Here is a 26,064-nt window from a genome sequence, read left to right as displayed (position 1 = left end):
ATAATGGAGAAATCTGAGTGAAAGGTAGCTTTGACCAAAAAAGTACCAATCCTCTAGTACAAGAGCATTAATACTAACATGAAGAGAGGCCTAGGATTCATAAGAAGGAGGTTTGGAAGTACCCACACAAATTCAAAACCATCCATCCATTTGTCTCCTATGAGGTGGCAGCCTGAATGGAAGGATGGCTTGTAACTTTTCAGAGTATTGCAGAGTGATAGCAGAATCCCATAAATAATTTCTCAGGGGCAAGTAGCAGTGATTTTACTGGGACTTCCTCCCTAGTAACTATACATGTCTACAATTGCATTGCAAATTGTGAAAAGCACTGATTGGCAAGGAAATGTGATATCTCTAGCACAACTCCACACAATTTCTTCAGTAGTTCACTGGGGCTGGAAAGTGAAGGATGAACATAGAACATATAAATGTATTAAACCTCCTAATTAACTCACTCCTGTGGGCGAAGAGCTTCCCACAAATGGGAGCACCCTTACATTACTGGCACCTCTCTGTCAACATTGAAGCTTAAGACTTGGGATTCTTCCTTGGCCCAAGACAAACGCCTCAACAAAATTTCAATATCTTAGGCTGCATCTGCACTGCATAAATAATCTGGTTTGACGCCACTTTAACTGCCATGGCTTAGTGCAATAGAATTCTGAAAAACATAGTTGGGAAGTGTAGCAGAACTCTGGTGCTGCAACAAACTACACTTTCCATAATTCCATAGCATTGAGTCATGACAGTTAAAGTGGTGTCCAACCAGATTATTGCTGCAGTGCGGATGCAGCATTAGTCATCATGATCATTTGCTACAATCAAAGCCTACAAATGTGATGCATCTATAGCATAGCCGATAACATTATATAAGGTTCCTGGGTATCATCTGCCTACCTGTTTTGGCCACATAATATTCCTGAGTCTGTTAATTAGTTACTCCCAAAAGCTTGAAAAGTAACGTTTTTTTTACTGCCATCTCCAGTATCTCCCAGTCAACATGGCCGGCTGTGCTGCTACATTATTACATTATACTTGTATGAACCTTGAACAAATTACAACCTCAGGTTACTATTTCTGAAAAATGCCTCCCTTTCACCTGTGTTGTGAAAAGAAACAGTGGAGATTATTTATTTATTTACTATACTGCTTTACATTATGAGATCTCACTGATTATAAACACTACAAATCAGAATACCGTATCAACAAAATCAGGATCAGAAGTGCCTGATATACTATTGTACTATTATTTGGATTGATTTTACAGTGAGGGTGAGAATATCTCTATTTGCCACTTTCCCCTATGCATTTTCCATATCTTATTTTATGAAAGAGAAAGCATGTATGGGTCATAAAAATGAAATAAGAATCTATGTCGTTCAGCTCCAGGAAACAGGAAAAAGAAGTATCCGGAATCTTACTATAGTATAATAAATTGGAAAGAATGCAGGGTAATATACCTTCTGCCTTAACAAACATTAAAGCTATGCCATGGGAAAAGTGTGAATCATGGTAGGTAAATCATTACCTACTCTTCTTGTGAGAATAAATCTTTTATCCTTATTCTTCTCCCTTCTCCGAGTCAGCATATGAGACTTGTTACAAGCAGTTTTGTTTCTATTAGCAGTTTCCAATTCTGCTGTCAAATTTATTTTGTCATAAGACCTTATGTGCTACTTAATTGGTTTTGACATTAAGGCTAACTGCATGCAAAGAACTGTAATACTGAATTCTGAGGAGGCAGAAACACTCCAGGAGGTAGGAATTTAGACAAGAAAAAAAAAAAAAAAACCAGGACCAGAAAAGAGAATCTGTCTTTCTTTTAGCTTCTGCTGTCCAGATCGGGGGGGGGGGGGGGTGAATCTGGTTCTCCAGATATTGTTGGACTGCAATTGCCATCTGCCTTTCTCAGCATCGCCAATGATGAGGAGTGCTGGAAATTGCACATCCAACATCTGGAGCAAACACTTAGCCAATCCCCCATTTAACAAAATGTCCTTTGAAAACATAGAAGACACTATGTATGGGGTCAGGCAATTGGCTCCATTGCTAGCTCAGAATTGTCTTCCCAACTGAAAGCAGCTATCTAAAGTTTTTAACAAAAGACTCCCACTGCCCTACCTCACAAAGCTGGAGATTGAACCTGTGAGCACACACACATTGAGGCAGTGATCTGCCACTGAGTTGATAGTCTTTTGGGGAGGGGTAAATTGTAGCAAAGAATCAGTGAGTTACAAAAGACTTAAATGTCACCACCATCCACCTGCAGTTTCTGAGGGTTTAAAAATGGTGTCAAAGTTGAGTTATATATGTGTATACGTGATGCCTAGTTAAAGCCCTGTCCAACAACTCTTCATTTCATAACTTCTGTTAAAAATGTGCATACTTTTCTAAGTTGCCTTCAGTCCCAATATTGGGTAAAAGGTAGGATATACAATTAGCCTTCCACATTTGCTGGGGTTAGGAGCTCAGGATCCCCCACAAAAGTGCAAAAACTGTGAATAACTCTAGCCCACCCGCCCCCCATATTTGACACACACACTCAAAAATGTGAACCACATATTCAACGCACCATGGATGCCTTCAAGGCAGTGGTGTTTCTTCATAAGGTAGAAATGGAGAGCCATCAGGGTTTATCACTACCTTCGCTGCTGGCCTATGACATTTTTAATAGGGACTTACAAGCCTCAATGCACATTCAGTCTCTGGGTCTCATGAGGCTTGCCATCTCTATTAAAAATGGCATAGAGCAGCAGTGGATGTGGCAGCAAATAATCTGTGAATAATCCGTAAAAGTCAAAGCCATAAATGTGGAAGGCCAACTGTAAATAAATAATATAATAGTACTATTGATAGTAATAAAAATGTATCCTAGTCCCTCTAGCTGTGTTGCATAGCTTCACACTACATACTTATAGTGCAATGATCCCAGGATTTCATAAAATGGAACCATGCCAATTAAAGTAGAAATTGGCATGGTTCCATTTTATGAAATCCTGGGATTTGTCATTTTGGGAGGGGATTTTAGAATTCTCTGCCAGAGTGCTCTGTTGCCTCACCAAACTACAACCCTTAGCATTCCTTAGGAACCATGGCAGTTAAAATGGAATCGCAGCACTACCAATGTGCAGTGTGAGCAAGCAAAACACACATAAGCTGTCATTATAGTGGGGAGGAGGTAGAAGTATGGTATGTAATTACTTCAGCTTATATGACAGCCTTCCATTTAAAACTAATAATAATACTAAACAGCTCAGAACAAAATATAATATTTTAAAAAAATATACAGTACAAACAATTGCTAAGATTCATTGAGATTCATTGCAGTTGCAATTAACTACTCAGGGTCTTTGTCTGGTACCACAATTTCAAACATGCTGGCATCTGGCCCAATTCGTCTTGAAGGAAGAGATTCCATTGTTAGGGCTCACCACAGAAAAGACCCTGATATCTATCACTGCCTGAGATAGATGGTGGACCAACTTGATTGACTTTACCCCAGTCCTAGATCTAAAAGTATGGGTAGAGTGGCATACATTCAGATGGTTTACGTTCACTTGATGTATGGTGTACTATATAGTTAGGGGCTGCTCTGTCACAACTGGCAGATATGAATATTGAGCACTATACGAATTTGGGTAGGGAAAGCCCTGGGGGTTGGAACAGCTGATTGAACAGGGCTAACCTATGTGTTTGTGAATCTGCCGTTTTGGTGTACCTCTTTTATTGATCCTGATACCTCCTTGGATAGCAAATCTTAGCAAGTGTTAGGTGGCATTTACCGGACACATAATTGTTCCCTGGCCTGCTTGGTATTGGTATTGGACAGGTATTGGTCTGGGTTACCTAGTGTATCATATTCTCCATCTCTTTCTTTCATTGTTTGGAAAAGTACTTATTTATGCTAATTTACTGTATAATAAAGTTGTGGCCATCCTTATTTACCGATAATCTCAGTGTGTGGCCTCTCTGTCTTTGTTCAAGCCTGTTTTTTAACCTGGGGATGAATAATTACAAATATACTTTACATCCTTAATTTAGAATTCTCAGCCAGATACCTTTAGTGCCTCATCAAATTACAAAACCCAGGATTCCATAGGATCCAGCCATAGCAGTTAAACCAGAACCATACTGGTGTAATTCTGAAGTGCGAAGTGGCTCAAGTGTCACATGGTGTTGGAGAAATCCTATCTATTTCATTACCCAAATGGGAGGAGATGCTTTTCAGGAAGAATGAACACTTCATTTTAAAAAAAAATCCACTTGGTCCTTTGGCAGATGTCAGCATGTGATGAACTCCAAGTGGGTTGGGTCTTGGTACAATAGTTAAAGGGACTAGGCCATGTCAAAGAAGCAGCTAAAACTTCATCATCATCACATGCTGGCTGCAGTCATATGATCCATTCACTTCTGCATCTGAACTTAGCATATGTTTGGTGTTGTCAGCAGCAGCCACACATTGATAGAATTATGTCCTTTCTCACCTAGTTTGCTCTCATACCTAGGAGCTGTTGCTAAGCTGCATCCTTGACTCCCTGATTTCAGGGCCACACTATACTGGTGGTTGAATGCAGCCTTTGTTAAATGCACCTTTCCGTTTCATGTTCAGGTATTAAATGAAAGTTGCACCACCTCCAGGGGGGAAACAGAACCTGATAATTTATGAAATCTGAACAGATGTGGAGGGGCCATAGCTCAGTGGAGAGGATCACATGCTTTCCATCCAGAAGATTTCAGGTTCAGACCTCAACATCTCAAAACAGTATTAATGAAGAATCCTCCCTGAAACCCTAGATCACTTACCAGTCTGTGTCAGAATTTTGGACCAGTGGTCTGACTCAATGTAAGGCAGCCTCCTACGTTTCTAATCCTTTGCCTTCTCCCTAGTCATATAGAAAACCTCTCCTCAGAAACTGCTATTTGCTGCAGCAAGGGGAACCCCAAACCCAACCCCATGGGGAAAGTCCATAAAGTTAGGGCTAAATTTTTTTGGCAAATTCACCTGGTAAAGAAATGACTGCTGGTAGGTTGGAGGGCTCTGAAGGGTGGGCAAGTTCAGAAGATGGTTGTTGGGGGAGAGGAACTGAGTTCAGAAAGTTTGTGAAACTTTAATCCTGGAGGGTTATTTCAAAGGTTTTAGTTCACTCGTCCCACCACATATCTTTTTTTTAAATGTAGAGAACAGTAGTGCTACATATTATAACATTTTTTTTTTGAAAGAATCAGTAAGGGAATTCTAATCAAGATTTGTAATAATAGGGTAATACCTCAGTGGTATTAAAAGTGCAGCAGTACCATGTTCATAAAGAATTTTATAGTCAGCATAAAGATCTGTGTTTTAATCTGCTGTCTAAGCTCAATAGGTTTGAAGTGAAAATTGCTTCCCATTTTTCATTATAAAAAGTGACAGTGTTACACTTTCTTTTATTACTGGTGTTTAACAGATGAGTTCGTTTTTAAGGAGACAATATCCCATTATAATATAGTGTCTTAATTATGTCGTAAAAATGGATAAATCATAAAAAAGTTTGATTGCATGGCAAATGTAGTCACTGGAGGCAAAAAATGTGATCTCGTCTGCTTCTGAAGTCAACTTTATCTTTCTGCTGGACACTTTACACAACTCTCTGAACCTGTAGCCATCATAGTTTGCATTCTTCCTGCTGTGATTTTGAGCTGTGTAAGTGTACTACTGCACAGTCATGGACATGATATTTCCATGTTCTGAAAGCAATCTGATTTGGTCCATTTTGCCCAGTCATATATTCTAGTGGAATCTCTCTCTAGGATCTTATGCAGAGATCTTACCCATCACCTTGCAACCTGCGTCTCTTGAATGGAAGTGGCATGAATGGAAATTGTGACCTTTTGCTTGTAAAACCATGTATTTTCCCACAGAGCCATGACTCCTGGAACACTAGTTCCCACAGCATCAAGAGAGCTTTGATTCCCCCTCCCCACACACACACACAAGCACACACACATTGAGTTCAAACGAATAACAAATGTTCAGAAAGGCAAGACACATAACCAGTTTACCATAGGCAGGTAACCAGGACAAAGCATCCAAAGCAGACGACAGCGAACAAATATGATCAGGGCCCAGGATTTTTTAGGGAGGTAACTGAGACCAGGTAATAACTGTCCAGTAAAGTCACGGTTAATGATTTGAACCTCAGAAGTGATAGGTGACAAATCTGTGAGTATATTAGGTTTAGAAATACATACATGAAGCACAGCAGTGTAAAATTAAATTGACTGAAGCTTCAGAGGTGAGAAAAAGAGGGGAAAGTTACTCTTGTGAAAACAAAAACAAAGATCCCTTTTCAGACATGGGGGATTAAATTAGATTTTTCAAAAGCAAATCCATTTATCCACGTTATCACTTTTAACGTATTTATCCTACAGATAATTCCCTACAAAACTGACTTCAGTTTTTGAATGTTAGAGAAGTAGCTGTGGATAATTCTGTTTTGCTTTGTGAAATCTGTACAATCATCATTGCTGAGCTGAAAGGAAAGATGAAAAGAACCTTTCCAGATGTTTTAAAAAGATAGAGTAAATAATCAGACATCAAGCTTACATAAAGGTAGGGTCAGAAGACTTGAGCCCCAGTAGTTATTGGACTGCCAAAGAGCACTTTTGACTGTGGGGGAAATGATAAGAATTGTGCTGATCACAAGATGTGATCCTAAGATGTGGCCTGATATAGGCAAAAATCTATTATTCTGCATCATTCCCCACCACAATAAAAAATATGCAGTGAATGTGTTAGCAACAAGATGAGATGTCAGAAAAACAGCAAAAGAAAAAGAGAGAGAGATGACCAGACTTGCAAACCAAGTCAAAAGCAGAGAAACAGGCAGACTTGGGAAATGAATAAAAATATAAATGTAATAAATAAATATTGAGAAGTAATAATAAATAACTAATATTAAATTTGTGGTTACAGATTTGCACTGATTTGGGTTACAGTTTCCAAAATTTAAGCCCGTTAAGCCTGAATAGCAGTGTAATAAGTGTGTTTTTAAAGTATACAACTGGAAAATTTGTGTAATGAGAAGGGTTTAGTAGCTGGCTGGTTCCAGACAGGAAGCCAACCTAACTGTAAACATGATGGAGGGAGAAATGGCTTGAAAGGTAACAAACAAATGGTTGCCTTTTAATGGCTGATTTAATCAGATGGAGGGCAGAACCACTAGCCTCCAGGTGATACAACACTGAGTAAAGAGCAGTAAACGCTAATCTGATTGGATGGGAATTGTCGTTTATACAAACAATTTAACATTGCTTAGTGTATATTAGTGGAGGCTAGTAAAGATCTGTCTCTGACTGGATCAACAAAGGCTGCAGATAATATAAAATCAGCTCAGGGACATAGAAGTCAGGCTGATTGAGCATCAGCCTCCCATATGAATATGGCTGTTTTTTAACAGCTTTGATGCTGATAATGCTGTTACTTGCTGATAACTACAAAGATCATGAGGCAGAAAGACTGTTCTCAAATAGGCTATAATAATGATATAAATTCTGTCTGGATAGATACATGCCAGTTATGCTTGTAATGGATGCTACAGTGAATAGGCTGTAATGTGCCTCACAGACAACACATTCACGTTCCTATGTGTGTTAAGTATAGAGATGTCTGCTAGGGAAAAGCAGAGAATATAAACATTCAGTCCTTATGAAAGTATAATGTGTTATCTGCAATTTATTTATTTACTTCATGTATTTACTGGTTCATTATCAAAACAGCTTCCTTAGAATCAGATGGAAAAGAGAGATAGAGTTTGCTGTTATCAGCATACTGGTGATACCACACCCCAAAAATCCAAATGATCTCTTCCAGCCATTAAATGTGGGACAAAACAGAACCCTGTGGGACCCTGCAGGCCAACAGCCAGGGAGTTGAACAGGAGGCCAACAGCACCATCTCCTGAGTTTCCCCATCTAAGAGAGATGGGAACCAATGCACAACAGTGCCTCCAAGTCCCATCTCAGAGAGGTGCCCATGGTTGATGGTATCGAAAGCCTAAACATCTATCAGGTAATGATCAGTCCATGGTAATAAAACTACAGAAAGTTCCTCCACATCCAGATCACCTTCATACTGCTCAGAGCAGAACACTAGGTCCAGAATGTGCCTTGCAACATGAGTGATCTCAGATATTACTTGGGAGAGACCCATGGTTGTCATGGGGGACATGAAGTCCTGAGTTGCTCCTAGCAGAGCAATCTCCACATGGATGTTGAAGTCCCCAAATACAACAAGCTGAGAAGACTCCAACATCACCACTGAGGTCAACTTAGCTAGCTCAGCAAGAGACACTGTTGAGCAGAGGTGCAGGTGGTTCATCAGCAGAATCCCTATTCTGTCTCAGCCACCCACCTTTAAACATACACACACAACCACACACAAAAACACCTCGAACATTGTGGAACAGGGCACCTGGTGAGGGATATGAAATCCCAATAGACCACTATATAACTGTACCTCCCCACCCTCCAGGCCTCACCTGCTGCCTTACAGAGAACCCAGGTGGACAAAGCTGTGTAAGGTTGACCTCACCCCCACTGATCCTGATCTCCATAATACAAGCCAAGTTGCCATGCTCATCCAGGATCAGGTCCTGGATCAGGGATATTTTTCTATTCACCAACCTGGCATTGAGCAACAGCATTTTTAACCCAGGGATCTTTTGCCAAGGCTGTTTAGACTGTTTGAAATCAGGGGTTATGTAATGAATGTAATGTGCCTAGACACTGAAAGGTCTGTGTTCCTCCCTGAGAGAAGTGTATATTTCTATACCTATTACAATGTTTAATAAAATACCCTAAAAGGATAACAAAGAGGTTGCTCATTATTCTAAATTAAATATCCTGAGATCCAAGGCTTAAGAGTGCTTAACTGGAGTGTTGATGCTAACTCTGCCTGCTTGGAATATACCATTGTTCCAAAACTGGGAGACCAAACAACCAGAAGATGATGAGAGGTACCTCCAAACAGGTACAGATCAGTTAACCATCAACAAAGGACCCCCAGATCCCCCAGTCTAAAGAGATAGGCATGGGGAACTCCACCTGTTTCAGTGTCACAATAAATAATCTATGTACCATATTCAAAATGCATAGTCCAAGCAGCAACAGTAGGTGTGAAGGGCTGTTGGGCATGACTCTGTAATTGGAAGAAGATTGATGGCAGGCAGAAGGCTCACTGTAAAAACAGAACCTTTCAGCTTTGATATCAGATTGCGGATAGTGAAGACAAGAGACTAGTTTTACTCTGAGAGATATTTTACACCGATATGTTTGATAACTATTGCAACTGATTTTGTGGCTCCATGTATTTTAAATATGACAAAGCAGTTGTTTTTTAACTAACAATTCAGACTTAGTTTGGTGGGGAGAAGACAACAGGGTCAAAACACAGTTGGCCCTTGATCTATTGAAAACTTACTAAAATCTGTGGCCATCAATCTTCCTCTGGTTACAGCCCTTCACACCTATGGCTACTGATTTGTTTGGTCTCCCTATATGTTTTATGTGGATTATTGATTGTCACAGATTTATTATTACACTTTCTAATTTCAGACAAACAATTAATGTTTATTTCATTTATATTAATTGATTTCCTGGCTCTGCTTGTTTGTTTCAATTTCTTTGAAAAATATGCTTGCCTCATCATATTAAGGTTCTGAATAAAAGATAATTATGCTGCCTTATGAAGGATTGCTACTTTCTACCTAGTAAAATTCACAAGGCAATGATGAGCAGTTGCATTGCTTGCTATGCCATTCCTAATGATCCTGCATTGCCACATAAGCACTAAATATTTAATAGTGTGCATATGATACCATTGTTTCTGTCATTGTAGTTGCAATATTTATTTATTTATTTGTATCCTCTGCTTCTTCATTATCTGTAACTTGCTACCTTTTCTAAAGAGATCAAAGGATCATGTTAGCCTCACAAGATTACACTGGAAGCCAATGGCTTGTTTATGGTCTTCTCTTGGCCTTCTTGGTCCTTGAATTTGACTTTTTGTCTAAGTCCAAACCACTATGATAGACTATATTAATATATCTGATTATAATGCACTTCACTGATGATGAACTTCCCAACAATCCTATCCATGATATACCTCTTGTCTCCATAGGAACATAGGAGAATGCTTACTGAGTCAGAGTATTGCTCCATCTAGCTCAGAGCTACACACCAGTTTCTGCCTTTCCCAGTCTTACAGGGAAATGTCAAGGCCTGAACCTGTTACCTTCAGCATATGTTTTACCATTGACCAATAGCCCTTTCCCACAACACTTGATAGGTATTTATACAAAATACAGTTCTCTGCTAGAGGACTTTCCACATAAACACATCTCAAGAAGTGGCGTGGCTGACTAATATAGAGATGTGAAATGTTTGCTTGTGTGATAGCAAGCTACCATTAATCTTTATTTAAAAAACAGGTCTCAAAAAGGATCATCTTTGATTTATTTATTTCTCTATTTTTCAGCCACATAAATAGAAGGACACAATTTGAAAATCCTGTTTTGGAAGCAAAAAGAAAGCTACAACAGCGTACCATGCCCAACGCAGAACTTGGAACCAAGCCTATGCCGGCCCAAGGTTTCCGAGGTACAGTATCATGTCAGTGTACCATATCTTACAGTTAAAACAATTCCATTAAGTTTTCTATTATTTCATAGGTACATTGTTAAGATATGAATAAGAATAGGCTTCATTTCTATTTTCTCCAAAACAAAATTGAGGACAAACTTGTCTTTGTTGATTTGGGTTGAGGTCATAACTTTAAAATTGCCAAAATGAAAAATCTAGCAAAAACATGTCAAAATGAATCTTTGACATCTAGCAAAGGGGGTTGTAATAAAATTAACTCAGTAAAAAAAGATATTCTATGTTTTCAGTCCTGTTAATGACAAAACAGAGGCACAAATGGTTAGCTGGTTAGACATATTCTTCTGCATGAGATCAGAAAGAGAGCAAAGAGAAAATATTAATATGAAAATTACAAAGATGAGACCATGCAAAGTTTTTATTGCCCCAAAGGGAGGGATCCTTTGAAAATGCAAGAATCCAATACAAAGTAAGGTGACTTAGTCTTCTGTGCTCTCACCTGAAAACTTTAGTAGGCACACAGCTATTCATAATGTGCAAAAGATAACAATGCAGATATTCTGGCTGTTCATTCAATTGTAGGGTCAAACAGATATGATAATAAATGCTCGAATGCATTGGATGTGTCTTCCTTTTGCCTTTTACTAATTGCAACTGAATGGGGTGTTGCTACTATGGTACCCATGAAAGGACATTTACTATTTTCTTCACGTTGGCCTTCAAAAAACCCTGCCCCTACCCAGTACTGCCTAGATGGAGTAGTAGTAGTATCCTGCCTTTTCCCCATTTCAGCAGGTTAGAAAAATTAAAACAAAATTCTTGAGTTTGGGAGTAGCCACTGAGAAAGCCAACCCCACATGTTTCCACCAAATGTTTCTGTGAGAGTGGTGTGACAGTCCTTTCCACCAGATCTCCCTTTCAAATGACTAGGAGTACCTTTTCTGTACTAAATTTCAGTATGATCACCTTTGTCTGGTCCATTACAGGTAACACACACCAGTTTAAAATCAAGACATATTCTTTGGATTGAGATGGAAAGGAATGATAGAGTTGTGTGCTATCCATGTACTGATGACACAGATGCTAAAAATCTGGATGTCACCACACAGTTTCACATATGCGTTAAATAGTGTGGACAAAGAACCAACCCCTAAGGAACACTATTGGCTAATGGGTTGGTTTCTACCCAGAACTACCTCCTGGCTTCACCCCTCCAGGAAGGAATGGAGCCACTATAAAATAATAACTCCTAGTCCCATCATAACAAGACAATCCAGAAGGAAACTAAGGTTGATGGTACAGAAAGCCACTGAGAGGTCCAGCAGAGTCAAGATAAAGACTTTCCCCCTGTCCAGTTCCTGGGCTAAGTTGTCCACCAAGGCAACCAGAACTACCTCGGCTTATAGCTACGGACCTGAAGCAATACTGAAATTGATCTAGATAGTCCATCTTCTGCACACACAAAAAAACTCTGCGGCTGGAAGGATACTGCACATTCCAGTACCAAAAAATGCAAACAATATAGAAATTCCATTTCACTGGCTGTCCAATATGCTGCAATCCAGTAGCTGTCCAATATAGTGGGATCCAGAGAGGTCTTTTTTCAACAATGGTCTTATAGCCACCTCCTTCAGGCATGATGGGACTCTCATTTGCTTTACCAAGGCATTGACTACTTCCTCTACCAGCTCAGCCAGGTCCCTTCTGGCTTTTTTCCTAATCCAGTAAGTGCAAGGATCCAACACACTTGTAGTGGCTCTCACTTCTCCAAGAATCCTATCTACACCCGCTAGCTGTATAAACTGAAAAATATCCATTAGCACTGGACAAGCAGGGGCTAAAGTTAGATTCACTGAATCTGTATTAGTTATACAAGTCATTTTATCTGCAAGTTGTTTATAGTGGGCTGTCAAGTGTTCTGGATACTGGACTTCTGTAAAAGACCCCTGACCACTCAAAACAGCATTGTTGGCCAGGTCAGTGGTAATAGAGAAAAAATCAGTTTTTACTGTCAACATTGTCACAGAATAGGTTGTCAGATAGGCTCTAGTCTGTGCTTGATTAGATCCACTCTTACATTTTCAGCCAATCTCTCAGTAGTCACCATTTTACGTGTTTCATCACCATCCCTGAAAAACCAGAGGCTGGTTTGACTCCACCTCTTGAAAGGGGACACTTAGAAACAATAATATACAGCACCCTGACCCTATTCCATGAGTTGCCTAGAGTTTCAATAGATTTGCCTGTCAAAGCAGCAGAAAAGCCACCAGGAGCTATCTGGATCCATACACTTAATATGTCCTCCACCCCAGGACAGCTTCTGTATCCCAGCAAGTCTCAATCCTACAAGTTTGTGGCCTGTCCATGACAATACAACTACAGAATGTCCCTTCACTCCCAGATCACCATCACCCCAACCAGCACAGAAAATGAGGTCCAGAGTCTGGGCTCAGATACTTGGGACAGAACCATGTGTGTCATGGTAGGCATAAAATTCAGTGAACACGGCAGTCTCTACATGGTTGCTGATATCTCTTAGCATTACAAGCCATAGGATCACCAACATCATCCCTTAGAACAATCTGGCTAGCTCAGGTAGGGGGACTGTTGAGCAGCATGGTGGGTGGTACACGAACAAGTATGTGGCTATCCTAATCTGTCCCAGCTTCCCAGTTTCAGATACACACACTTGAATCCAGAAAGTTGTGGGATAGAGGACTTGATCAGGCAGATCAAACCCCAGTAGACCACAGTGACTCTACCTCTCCCCTTCAATCTCACATGCTGTTGCACAGAGAATCCTTGTGAATAAAACTGAGAGGGATTAAGCCACTATACACAGCCTGCTCATCTAAGATCAAGCTCTGAATATAGGGTTTTTCCCATGCACTAATTTGGCATCACCAGCAGCACTTTCAGCCCAGGAAAATTCTTGCCAGGGCTATTCACTTTATTTTAGTTGGTACACAGTTTGGGGGCAACTAACACTTTATGCCTGTCTCTTCTCCTACCTGACAGAAGGGTGAATTTCAGCAGGATTGCAGTATGAAGGGGAAAGGTTGAACTCATTTTCTGATTCTACTAAATCCTTTTCTGGGAATATTGTTAAAGGAACACATTAATTGCATTCAAGCATTTCATATCACGTATTTCATCTAAAAACTTACCTTCAGCTTGGGCTTTGTTTTGTTAGAGAAGGAGTAGGTGTTCTCTAGTTAGTTTGGCCTCCAGTTCCCATAATCCCTAGTGACTGGCCATGTTGTCTTTCATGTATGGATTGTAGTTCACATCGTCTGAAGTGTACCAGGGTATTTACCCTTGTGACAGAGACACCTGTACTTTTCATTCAAATTATCTCTACTTCCTTGAGGAATTGTAGCTCATATTTTGAGAATAATGGCTTATAGCCCTGTTTGGTGGAAAGCTGTGAGAATAAATATGTTGATGGCAAAGACACTAATGGAAGCAGGGGGGTAAAAATGGTTAATGGTCTATATTGGGTATAGAAATAAAATTATTTACATAAGATTTCAGGCAAAGAATGAGGCTTCTTCTCCTTTATAACAGTAGAAAGCTCCTCATCAACATTACCTAGGCCCAAACATGTTCACCCGCGCCCTGCTCCTCAGAGGTCTCGCAGTGTGAGTGACCTGTCTCAGTGTCGGCGGGACATTGCCGGAGTGTACAGGCTGTATGGTATGTCCAAGTGCTGCTACTTACCCAGGCTGCACTTTTGTAAAAAGTAGTGAGCTAATTTGTTTTGACCACCAAAAAAATCACCAATCTTTTCACCTTTTCCCATACCTTTTCACACATGTTAAGCACAAAACAGAGGCACTGGATGTCAGGTGAGGCCTTTCTTTTGCCTGCTGGTCTTTGTCACACTTTACAAAGAATAACACTGAAACTGAAAGCTGATGTCAGCATCACTGAACAATCTCACAAGTTGTACACGTTATTTGTCTGATATTCAAATCCTGGTTGTTGAAATTACACACATGCACACACAGACACACACAGACACACACCTTTTATGGCTACAGAAAAACTAAATATATAGCTATTTAATATTTTTGTATTATACAGCTATTTAGCTATTTTTACAAAGCTACTTTTAAAAAAATCTGTTAAATGACTACTACATATTAATTTAACTAACTACTACATATCAACGTTTCAGTTATGTATAGTTTTTTGATTTGTTTTTTTAGCTTCCCAGCACTCCAATTCCAATTTAATAGTGAGTTCACTAAGATACTCTGTAAGAAACACCACAGTAGTTAAGCAAATCTTTCCCTTGCTGGTTTTGGCATTAAGTAGTAGATAACTCACTAATGCTTTTGTTTCTCTGGGAATGCTTGCACTTTTATTTTGCTTTTATTTTTCCAAAATGCCACCCTGTTGCCTGCTATTGCTTCTACTGCACTTTGGGAACCCAGTCGTTTTCATTTATTTATTTATTACAGCAAGACCCAAACGTTGTCTGTTTGTTTTTTTCTTTATGTTGACTGATGTAGAAAAACCACTTTTCACCCGGGATGCCTCACAACTGAAGGGGACTTTCCTCAGCACCACACTTAAGAAAAGCAATATGGGCTTTGGATTTACCATCATTGGTGGGGATGAGCCCGACGAGTTTCTCCAGGTGAAGAGTGTTATTCCCGATGGGCCTGCCGCACAGGATGCCAAAATGGAGACAGGTAAGTCAAAGGGTTTCTTTCATGTGGTGGAGGATAAACTCAGCTCAAGGCGACTGAACTATACTTCTTGGGCAGAAAATATGACAGTAATTTTGGTGGTTATTTTCCAGCAGGAACTGGAAGTTATCCATTACCAGTAACAGTTTTAGCTGCAGCCTGTTACCTTTTTTTGTAATGTCATTGCTAATACTGATAAAAAGTAATGTGATGGTAACCATGACTTTTTTAGTATGTTGAGTAAAGTTTCTTGTTGCTTGAAGAACATTACTTAGGAAAACTGGGATTATTTCTGACTTTTTGAAATATTTTAATTTTTTAAACAAATTACAAGTAAGTGAAAAGTAGTCCGTATCCATAGATTTTCCCCCCATGGATTCAAGTATCCAAGATTTGAAAATATTTTTAAAATGTATAAATTCCAACAAGCAAACCTTGATTTTGTCATGTAATATAAGGGACCCTATTTTACTATGCCATTAAATTTAATAGGACTTGCACATCCATGGATTTTGATTTCACGGGGAATACTGGAACCAAATATCAGCAGATACCAAGGACTTACTGTATGTGCATTTCACAAGTTTCAGAGATGGACATAATATGGTCCTCCAGCTATTGCTAGCGCTCATGGTGGATAAGGTTGCTGGAACTTGTAGCCCAACAGCAGGAAGGCTACCCAATTGTCACTCCAGACAAAAAGAGACCTAAATCTAATTTCTAGTGCCACTAGAGCAGAGCCATTGAATCAGTGGGATTAACATAAAAGTTGATTTATTACTCAGCAACTGATTCATTAGATTTACTTTGGTTGGGACTAGCCATTGGATTTAGGTAATAATGTAATCATGTCTAGAGGCTACTCCAAAGTGCAGAAAACAAGCTTTCAATTTGCCCATCCTCCACTTTCCATATTCAGAGCCAAAAATGTAAACATTATGTATGCATTCATGGAAGATAGGGATGTCTCACTAGTGAAGGGATTTTTCTCAGCACGCTATGGCTGAACACTCAGAAATTCACAAGTCTGTCATTAAGTCACCTGTGGACAATTCGGCTGTAAGACAGCATCTTACCAGATTAGATGATGACGACGATGATGGTTTTCTTATATTCCACCTTTCTCCCAACATATGGACTTAAAGCAGCACCTTTGGGTGTTTCATTCAGATGAATGAAGCACCCAAATGCTTCATTCAGATGGGACCTTTAGGTGCTTCATTCTCAGAAGGTCCAGCCATCTGTTTGAAGGATATTGTTTCCCAAGTTAAGATCATTTTTTTCTTTTTCTTTTAATGAAAAGAGTCTTAGAACACAGTTAAAAGTAAACACCAGCAGGGGAATGAGATAGGAATTGGCAAGTTATATTTATATCATGCTTCTTTAGTTGTAAGTACATATAGGAGAAATAATTTGGTCTTTTTAATATCATCCAGAATCAATATCCATAACATTGTGCACAACATATTGACAATAATGTGTATGTGGAAAACCTTCAGAAATATTAAAGTTCTTTTAAGTTTCCTGGTTTTAAAATGGGATGACTGTAAGATCTGCCAGCTTGTTAAAATAATGCAATTTAATCTAGGCTGTGATTCTTAACATTAAAAGCTCCTAATCCATCCTGTTGGAGGTTCGTTTGCATTGTTCTCCTTGACCTTAAGATGAACAATGGTAAAACACAGCAAATTTCCATATGGTTGGGTAGTAAAAGAAATGGAGCACTGGAACTTTTTGAAATCAGATTAGTCCCGGGAGCAGTGTTAACCATAAAAACCAATTAGTCACCTTTGAACTGGATTGTGACCTTTATATCTTCTTGCTTCTGTCAAAGAGGTTTTGGCAGGGAATAGCAACAAGGCATCTTGTGGATCTGAAGAGGAGCTTTGCATGCCCTTGAAATTAAATTTATGAATGTAATCCTGACAGAACAAGCAAGAATGAAAGCACACTGGTAACTTTTTCGTGACATGTTGTATCAGAGCTGAGTTTTGTAGTGGTGTTTCAGTGTTCCATTCTTTTGTTTACAGTTAGACTTCTCACAAATGAAAGACAATAAACTAAAGAAACATTCAGATTGCACATTTATTTTATTCCAGAATTGGTTGAATATACATATTAGGAAAAAATAAAGTTTAATACAATTTCCAATATTGTTTCTACCACTTCATCTACTGCTAAATGAAAACAAAGTCATAAAGTATTTTGTGAATCATAAAGTTCTACATACCAGTGTTGGCTTTTGGCAGTAAAGCTGCATGTCATCCTGCAATAGATTAGTTGAATCTATCCTGGAGTGTATCAGTTACAAGCCTTTGTACCCAAAGTTGCTGAGGATAGGAATAAATAATATGTTTTTGTGCCAATGTTCAAAATGGGAGAGAGAACTGAAGGAGGCAAGTAATGGCAAATAAGGCTGTGGGTAAAGAAATTTCTAACTCTGTGAGCAAGATAATTCAAAACAGAATATCTTCTACTTTCCTTGTAACCTTAGATTTGTGCACTGTACACTAGCAAATTACATGGATAAAATAAAACACACATGAAATAGAGCATGAGGAAGACACAGCACTAGATTACTGTACTATACTCTTATAGTGTGCCTATTCTACTTCAACTGCCCTAGCTGCCTCTTGTCTTATGAGGGGATCCATTCTGGAACCCACCTCCCACCCTCTCACATAAGGCAAAAAGTAGGTATGCTCTAGCCCCATTGGATATAATGGACTCATGCTCACTGCGCAGCCATGCGTGCGCTGCATGGCCATGCAGCAGGCACCATTCTCCCTTTTGCTGGGCGACTTCAGTGTAAGCTGAAAGCCACCTATAATGAGCCCATGCATGGCATGGGCTCACTTTACTATAAGAGTGTAGTGCAGTAATCTCCTACACATAGGAGGGTCTTACTGAATTAGATTCATTGAGTTCACATTTACTAAATACTCTCTCTGAGCCAAATTTGCTCCAGTAACTTTGTTCTTCCATGATAAGAAGGATCCAGATCGTTGGTACTTACATATTCTCTTTCTTCCATGAACTATGGAGTTGAATATTTATGTCCCATCATACTTATCTTCCTAATGTTTGCATTCAGTACTTTTGATTCTCAGGTCTATAATGGCAATAATGGAGTTAAAAGGAGACAATTTTTAACATTACCAAGGCAAGCAAGGGTTGGAGCACAGATTGTACAGATCCTAGGAGAAATGTTTTCTAAAATGAAATTACTAATTAATATAAACAACCTAGCAAGTTTTCCTAAGGTTTTAAAAACAGGGTTGTTCGCTTACAAGAGTTCAGAATCTGTTGAGTTTATAAAATTTGAGCCTTGTCATGGGAGTTTATCACATGAGGAAAATCCCATACAAAAACAGGATTTAAAAAATAGAAAAATCCCACAAAAGCGGGTTGAGTTTTACACATATTGTTGTTAAACTTGTGTTAGCCCAACCAGAAAGTAAACAAAAGCTGCTCCTTTTTACTTTTGAGGTTTTCCGAAAGTAAAAAGGAGCAGCTTTTGTCTACTTTTCCTCCACTTTCTGTTCAGGTTAACATTAGTTTAACAATAACATTGTGTGAAAATCAACCCACTTTTGTGGTTTTTTTCCAATTTAAACCCCCAGTTTTGCACAGGATTTCCCCCGTGTGATAAACTCCATGGTGTGAATGCTGAATGCAGATGCGTGTTTCAAAACATCTGGAAATATGACCAGGCTTACTTGGACTAGTCATAGCTCCAGAAGAACTCAGTATTGTTAGCTACTATCAGTCATGCTAGAATTGTTGTTATATCTGTTATTCAGTGACAACTCTAGCTGTATTCCTGTTGCAGTCGCATAAGCATACTCTGTCTAAAGAGGCAGCCCTTGTAATAACATTCATAAATGTTATTTCTTCCTTTTTCTCTTTCTCTTACTTGCACATACACATCTATATAGAGAGATTCAGTCAAGAAACATCTATGGCCATTTTGCTCTTACTATAGAGAAGCAAACATTGTGTTCTTTTCACAGAGACATGTGAATTCTTTGTTTTTTCTGAGGAAGTCATTCACTAAACATTTGTTTCCACCTATATTGATAAGACCTTCGAGGATCCACTTCACAGCCCTTCTCTTCCTTTTTTAATATATATATATATGTTTTTGAAACTTCACTGTAATTCTATCACTTTCATTTAATCTGAGCTCCCTCCAGTGTTAGAATAATACCTTTATATTCTCGTTTATGTTAAACAAATCTCTGGATAAAGCCTTTGCTTGTATTTCAAAGTTATTGACTTCAAATCCCCTTGTGGTTTCAGTTTTATTGCATTTCGCTCTGAGCTCCCTACCCCCACCATGGGCGCCTTTTCCTTTCTGAGTGGGGAAGATCTCTATATTTTCTGTATGCCATTGAAAGCCTAAGCTAAGCCACAGTTTCTAATGAGATTTCAAATATTGCAGAGCTCAAGACTTCATCGGTTTGTGATGAAAAATAGTCGGATAGGAATCAGGAGTGAAATATCATATAAGGAGCATTGGTTTGGGGGCTGATGTAGAAGTGTTTAAATTTGCAGGAGAAGAACTAATCTTCAAATAAAAGCTTCAGCATTCCATCAGTACATTTGCTTCTGGAAGGAAGAATTATTTATGAACATTTCTTTTTTAAAAATTGCTCCTATATTTTCTTTGCTCTTTACTGCACTATTGCCATTTTTCTAATCCTTTCCCCTTTCCACCTCTTTCTTCACTATGAAATGTTATCTTCATATGTGCATATCTGTATATGATTGCACTGGTACTGAGCTCTGCTTGCTGATGGATTTCTATTTGCTCTCTTTCTCTTCTCTCCCTTGTGCTCCCTTTCCTCTTATGCTTCTTGCTACTTTCATTCCAGTTCTTTCTCCTCTGAACATAATGAATGAGGACAACTGAAGGATGTGTTTTCACATTCTAGCAGTAGATTTTTTCAATGGGTATCCCCTTCTCCCCTAAAAAAGTAATGAGTAATATAACACATAGTGGATAATTAAGTAGTCAGTAATGATAATAAAAAGGAGGGATTGATTAACACATAAAAGCAGCTATTCCTGTTCCAAAATAACTTTCAGCTCTGGAAATGAGTAGCAATAACCTCCACCTTGTAGCTCATTAAAAAAAAAATCTTAGCCAGCATGGCATAGTGGTTGAGCTTTGACAACCATGGTTTGAATCCCAGCTCAGCCATGGAAATCCATTGGGTGACCATGGGCAAGACACACTGTGTCAGCATCGCAGGCAAACCCCTCTGTAGAAACTTGCCAAAAACAAAACAAAAGATGATAAATTCACCTTAGGTGTGTGATAAGTCAGAAATGACTTGAAGGCACACAACAACAGCAGCAGCAACAACAACAACAACAACAACAGGACAATCAGAGTGGCACTGGGACCGATAGATTAAGAAGCTGCTACCCCAGGCCCCTTATCATACCAAGAAATCAAGATAACTTGGAAATTCTCAACTCTTTTAGGGAGTTTGCATGAGCCCTAACTTGACTGCAAAGACCTAGGAGGCATTGCCTTTAAACACACACACACGAATGCACACCAACTGTATAAAAGTGTAAACACCATATTATTAAAAATTATTTTAAAAATTATTTTGTGATTCTCAAATGATCATTCTATTCCTGAGTTAACTGAGCTGGATCTCTTGTTGGACAAGCTGAGACAGCTGCTTCAAGTGGCTGATTCTGGATGTCATGACAAAGCAGGGCATTTATAATTAATTTATTGTTATTGTATTTTCACACAAGAAATAATGCTGCCGAGACATTCTGCTTTTGCCTCATGAAGTATAGTGATGGTTGGGCAGCTTTAAAGAAGGATTAGACACATTTAGTGAAGATAAGACTATCGGTGGTTATTAGTCATGATGGTTATATATTACTGTCAGTATCAGGGGCAGCATTCCCATAAATGCAGAATGGTACCTGTTGGGGGATGTAAGAGATTATTTTACAAGCAGAGTCCTTAGTTTTCAGAAGCAGAAGGTGAGCAATAACCACACACATAGTAGGGTCAGGCAGAAAAATAATCTCCTTTATAAAACCATGTGAAGTAGAATTACTTACACATGCTAAAGGTTTCATAATATATCATGATAAAAGACTCAGTAATATGTGCTCTTCAAACATGGAGGAGAGTACTGCAGAGCTGGATAAAACAACTCGGACTAACTGATATAGTAAGACCAACAAACAGGAAATGACATAATTGTTGTTGTTGTTGTTGTTGTTGTTGTTATATATTTATATCCTGCTTTCCCCCCAAATTGTGACTCAAGGCAGCTTACAATTTAAAAAAACAATACAATTAAAAACATAACAAAAATGAGGATTAAAATAAAATTCAGCTATTACAGCATGGAAACACATCACTCATTAAAAGAATAACATGCAGTTTAAAAAGACAAAAGTGCTTAAAACTGTACAATTAATATAGAAACAGTACAATTAAAACAAATAAAGAATTGCATGAATATATACTGTGGTTAAACTCAAGAGACAGATGCAAACTAGCAACTGCTGAGTACAGGCATGCTAAAACTGCTACTCCTAACAGTAATGGGGGAAGAATTAAGCTATATTTCAAAGCTATCATGAGTTGGAATGAAATTATTTTATTGGTATAAAGAGTAATCCATTGTTACATCCCACTGTTCTCCCAAAATTGGGATGACATTCTCTTATCAAGCCTAAGGTTTTTGTTTCCAAAGCAATGAAAAGTAACAAAGAAGAAGTGCAGCAATCAATACAAATGTTTGCTTTTCAAAGTCAGATCTGACTACAGTGGTCCACACCTTGGTTATCCTTTTGAATTACAGTAATGCACTCCACAGGAGTTTATCACACTAGTGACATTAACTCCACAGGAGTTAAACGTGATTTAACATGAAAAAAACCTGGAAATGCCCGAAGTTTATCACACGTTGCAGTTAACGTGAAATAACGCGAAGTTAAACCGCAGTTAAAGCAGAGAAAACCAGCAGCTTTTTACTTTCGGAACATCCCGAAAGTAAAAAGCTGCTGGTTTTCTCCGCTTTAACTGCGGTTTAACTTCGCGTTATTTCATTTTGGAAGCCATTCGGTGTGATGAACTCCCCAAATTTGCAAGTTTTGTTTAAATTCGAATTTAATTTAAATTGTGTTTAACTCCCGTTTGCCCATGGGATCTCTAGTGTGATAAAGCTCTGAATGAGGCTGCCTTTCAAATGTAGTCAGTATTTCAAGGACCATATCCCCAATTATGAGTCCCTTAGAGCTCTATGATCATCTGGAGTGGCCCTCTCTGTGTCCTACAAAACCCCTAGGCTCATTTGGTGATAACAAGTGAGAAGGCCTTCTTGGTAGCTGCTCTGAGATTTTGGAACTCCCACTCTAGGAAAACCAAATGGCCCCATACTTTCTCTCTTTCCATCAGCAAGTCAAAACATTTTTATGCCATCAGACTTTTAAAAGCTGGCTGAGGTGAAGTTTTAATACTGTGCAGTGCTGTTTATAAAGCTTGTATATGGTCTAAATCAACAGGCAACTAGAAGGCACATACACATGTGTGGACTTTTAATTAATTTTAATATTTTAATGTTTAATATTTTAACTTCATAAATGGTTTAATTGATAATTCTTATATTTAATGACTTGATCCTTAATGACTTTATATAGTTGTAATCTTTATTTTTTAAAAAATATGTTGTTAGCTGTCTTGATTCCCATTATTGGGAGAAAGCCAGGATATAAAGGAATAAAATAAATAAACAAATAAATTTTCCAGCACAATTACTCATCTTTAAGAAGTAACTTTTCAAGTGTTCTGTAGTAGTTATAGTTTAATAAAGAACATTTTTTAGGATCTTTTGCTGGAGTAATATCTAGGAATTGACAGGGGAATCCCTCACCCCTTCCTGAATCTGAGGAGATTATTGAATGAGCCTAGTTCTCATCAGTTGCATTAATGTAAGGAACCAGATACATACCAGTTTTGGAGCAGTGCTTATCGCATGTGTCTTCAATCATGGGAGTAGGGCTGTTGCTGCCATTGACAGTCCCATTCTTTCTTTCCCAGAATTCTCCTTAACTCCACTTTCTTGCCCTATGGCTCTATGCAGCATGTCTTTCCTTTCTTTCCTTTCCTTTCCTTTTGTTTTGTTTTGTTTTTTATTTCCCTTTTCAACACAATTTAGCAGCTATAGCAATGTGATTTAGTGGGGATAGGGGAAGAAACGAAACCATCACTATGTATGGATGTGAAATCTGGACCGTGAAGAAAGTTGATAAAAAGAAAATCAATTCATTTGAGATGTGCTGGCAGAGAAGAGCACTGTGGACATTGTGGATAGCCAAAAAGACAAACAGGGTCCTTGAACAGATCAAACCTGGCATCTCCCTGGAAGGCAAGATGATCAAACTGAGGCTGTTGTACTTTGATCACATCATGAGAAAAGATAATAATGCTAGGAAAGGCAGAGGATAGTAGAAAAAAGGAAGACCACACACCACATGGATGTACACATTCAGGAAGGTCATGGGCCTGAATTTGCTGGACCTGAGCAGAGCAGTGGAGGATAGGGGATCTTGGAGATATCTCATCCACAGGGTCGCCATATGTCAGGGTCAAATGTCGAGGACAATTAACAACAACAGTGAAGAAAAGAAAAGAAAATTAAAAAGGATAAAACCAGCCTTTTTAGGATGGGCATACTGAGACCACGTGACTGCCCAGTCCCAGAATTATAACTAGAAACCCGGAGGGCTCATGCAAAAGGAGCATAGCAACCTCAGCAGTGAAATGATGCATCACAGTCATGGGTGGTCTACAAACCTGCTACAGGTCAGTGATGACATTGTCTGATAAGGGTCAGCTATAGACGCTCTAGTCTATCCTGTTTCTGTTCTACTTTTTGAGCCTCATAGAATCATCTTCTGAAACAACTAACCACCTCTTGTTTTTAAAACTTCATGAAAATGGCCTTGAGTATTGTTATGGTTAGTTACATTTTGTTTCTAATAAATCATGCAACATGGAAAATAAGTCATTTGGTGTTAAGAACTAATAGCATAAATTATTCAGCTTTTATGTCTTGTACTCGCTGAGGGTTTGTGTTTCTCATAATAAATTGACTTTGCTTGCTTTGCTTTGCTTTGCTGTGTTAGTATGCAGGCCTGAAGTATATTATGGAGAAGGAGTACATCCCATTACTTGATTAAACATAATTTTTTAAGAGGACAAGGTTTTCCAAGCCAGCCTTGCAAGTGTGTTGGAGAAACAGACTGAACAGAGCTGCTGGTCTTCTTTTTTGAGTGTCACAACAATGATGACTTTGTATTACCGCTTTGTTATCTCAGGCAGCTTATGCCAGTGACTGGGGAATCAACTCTGACAACTAGCCAGAAGACAAAACTGAGGCTATAAGTAACTGTAAGGGACACATGTGTGGAACTGGTCCACCATTAAAATAAATGGACTGGTCTATACTAGAGCTTGGAAGTATATTACATGGAAGTATGTTACTTTTTGAACCACAGCTCCCAAATACATAGACCATTTCTTTCATTCTATGTCCACTGGCCATGCTGGCTAGAGTATTCTGAGAGCCAAAGCCCAAAAGACTGTTTTTTCCAAGCTCTGAGCTATACATACATGAGAACTATGTTTATTCCTAGAGCTTCCAAATCAAGCTGTTGGATAATTTGTGTGTATCAAATTTCTACTGAGAGTATCTGTGTGTGGATTTTGATAATTTCCAAGAGCCAAGTGATCTCTAAATTTGGTATCAAACCTCCAGGCCAAATTAGCTATTGAGTTTTTCTATGTCCCCATTCCCATGTTGTTTTGGTCAGCTTTTTTGTTCCATAGAAGTCTTAGCTACAATATATCTACTCTGTGAATGATTCTGTAGCCTAGATGGTCTGGGTAGATTTGTAGTATATGGGTTTTCGGTGGAGAGCTTTTTGTAGGATCTGGTCTTAATTAGCTTTCCAGACAATTTTCTCATATTATGAATAGATGCTGTTACAAGTATTTAAGTTTTTTTAAAGTAAGATATACATTAACCAGTAATTTACCCTGGCATAGTGTACTGGTTTGAATGATGGGCCAGGGCACTGGGAAACCACCATTTGATTCCTTGCTCAGTTATAAAAACCCACTGGATGGCTTTGGGCAAGACATAGTCTCTCAGCCTCTGAGGAAGGCAAAGCAAATCCCCTCTGAACAAATTCTGCCAAGAAAAGCCCATGACAGGTTCATCTCAGGGTTGCCATAAGTCAGAAATGACTGGCAGACAAGCAGCAGCAGCAACAACACAGATTTTTTAAAAACATGTGAGATTTAATCATCCCTAGAGTTGTGTCTGAATCAGGGAAGTACCATGTAAAATGAATTAGTTAAATCTAAGAGATGAAACAAAATACAATAATTATAGGACCTATAGGCCTGTGCTAAGGCTCAGTTGGAAAACTGTGTTCCATTATTGTAATGAAATCAGGGGAGACAGTAGACTATGGAGATTATCGCACTGCGTTCTGAGAACGTTCTGTATCATCACGTGATGAGAACGTTCCTGGAACAGATATTACTGCATTAGTAAACTAGAACGTGATCAGAACTGCATTTTACCGCACAGCGATTCCTGAAACCGTTCCGAGAACATATTCCACCAAGGCCGCCTCCGTCTCCTGATTGGCTGAAAGAATGACAGGCAGGGAGGCA

At 38.8% G+C, this 26,064-nt stretch overlaps 1 protein-coding gene across 2 annotated transcripts in view; it reads left to right on the top strand.

The window, feature by feature from the left end:
• MAGI2 (membrane associated guanylate kinase, WW and PDZ domain containing 2) overlaps positions 1–26,064 on the top strand; it is a 789,679-nt gene that overhangs the window by 557,934 nt on the left and 205,681 nt on the right. The window contains exons 9-11 of one of the 2 annotated variants that reach the window (XM_089524611.1): positions 10,514–10,635; positions 14,203–14,331; positions 15,153–15,335. In XM_089524611.1, the coding sequence (XP_089380737.1) occupies positions 10,514–10,635; positions 14,203–14,331; positions 15,153–15,335 (434 nt within the window). The remainder of the gene's footprint in view (positions 1–10,513; positions 10,636–14,202; positions 14,332–15,152; positions 15,336–26,064) is intronic. The other variant, XM_089524612.1, reaches the window with a different exon arrangement.

The sequence above is a fragment of the Sceloporus occidentalis genome, unplaced genomic scaffold, assembly GCF_023333645.1.
Source record: "Sceloporus occidentalis isolate IW3139 unplaced genomic scaffold, rSceOcc1.0.p SCAF_5, whole genome shotgun sequence".
NCBI lineage: Eukaryota > Metazoa > Chordata > Lepidosauria > Squamata > Phrynosomatidae > Sceloporus > Sceloporus occidentalis.
Note: the sequence above shows the minus strand (reverse complement) of the source record. Positions and strands in the feature narration are given on the sequence as shown.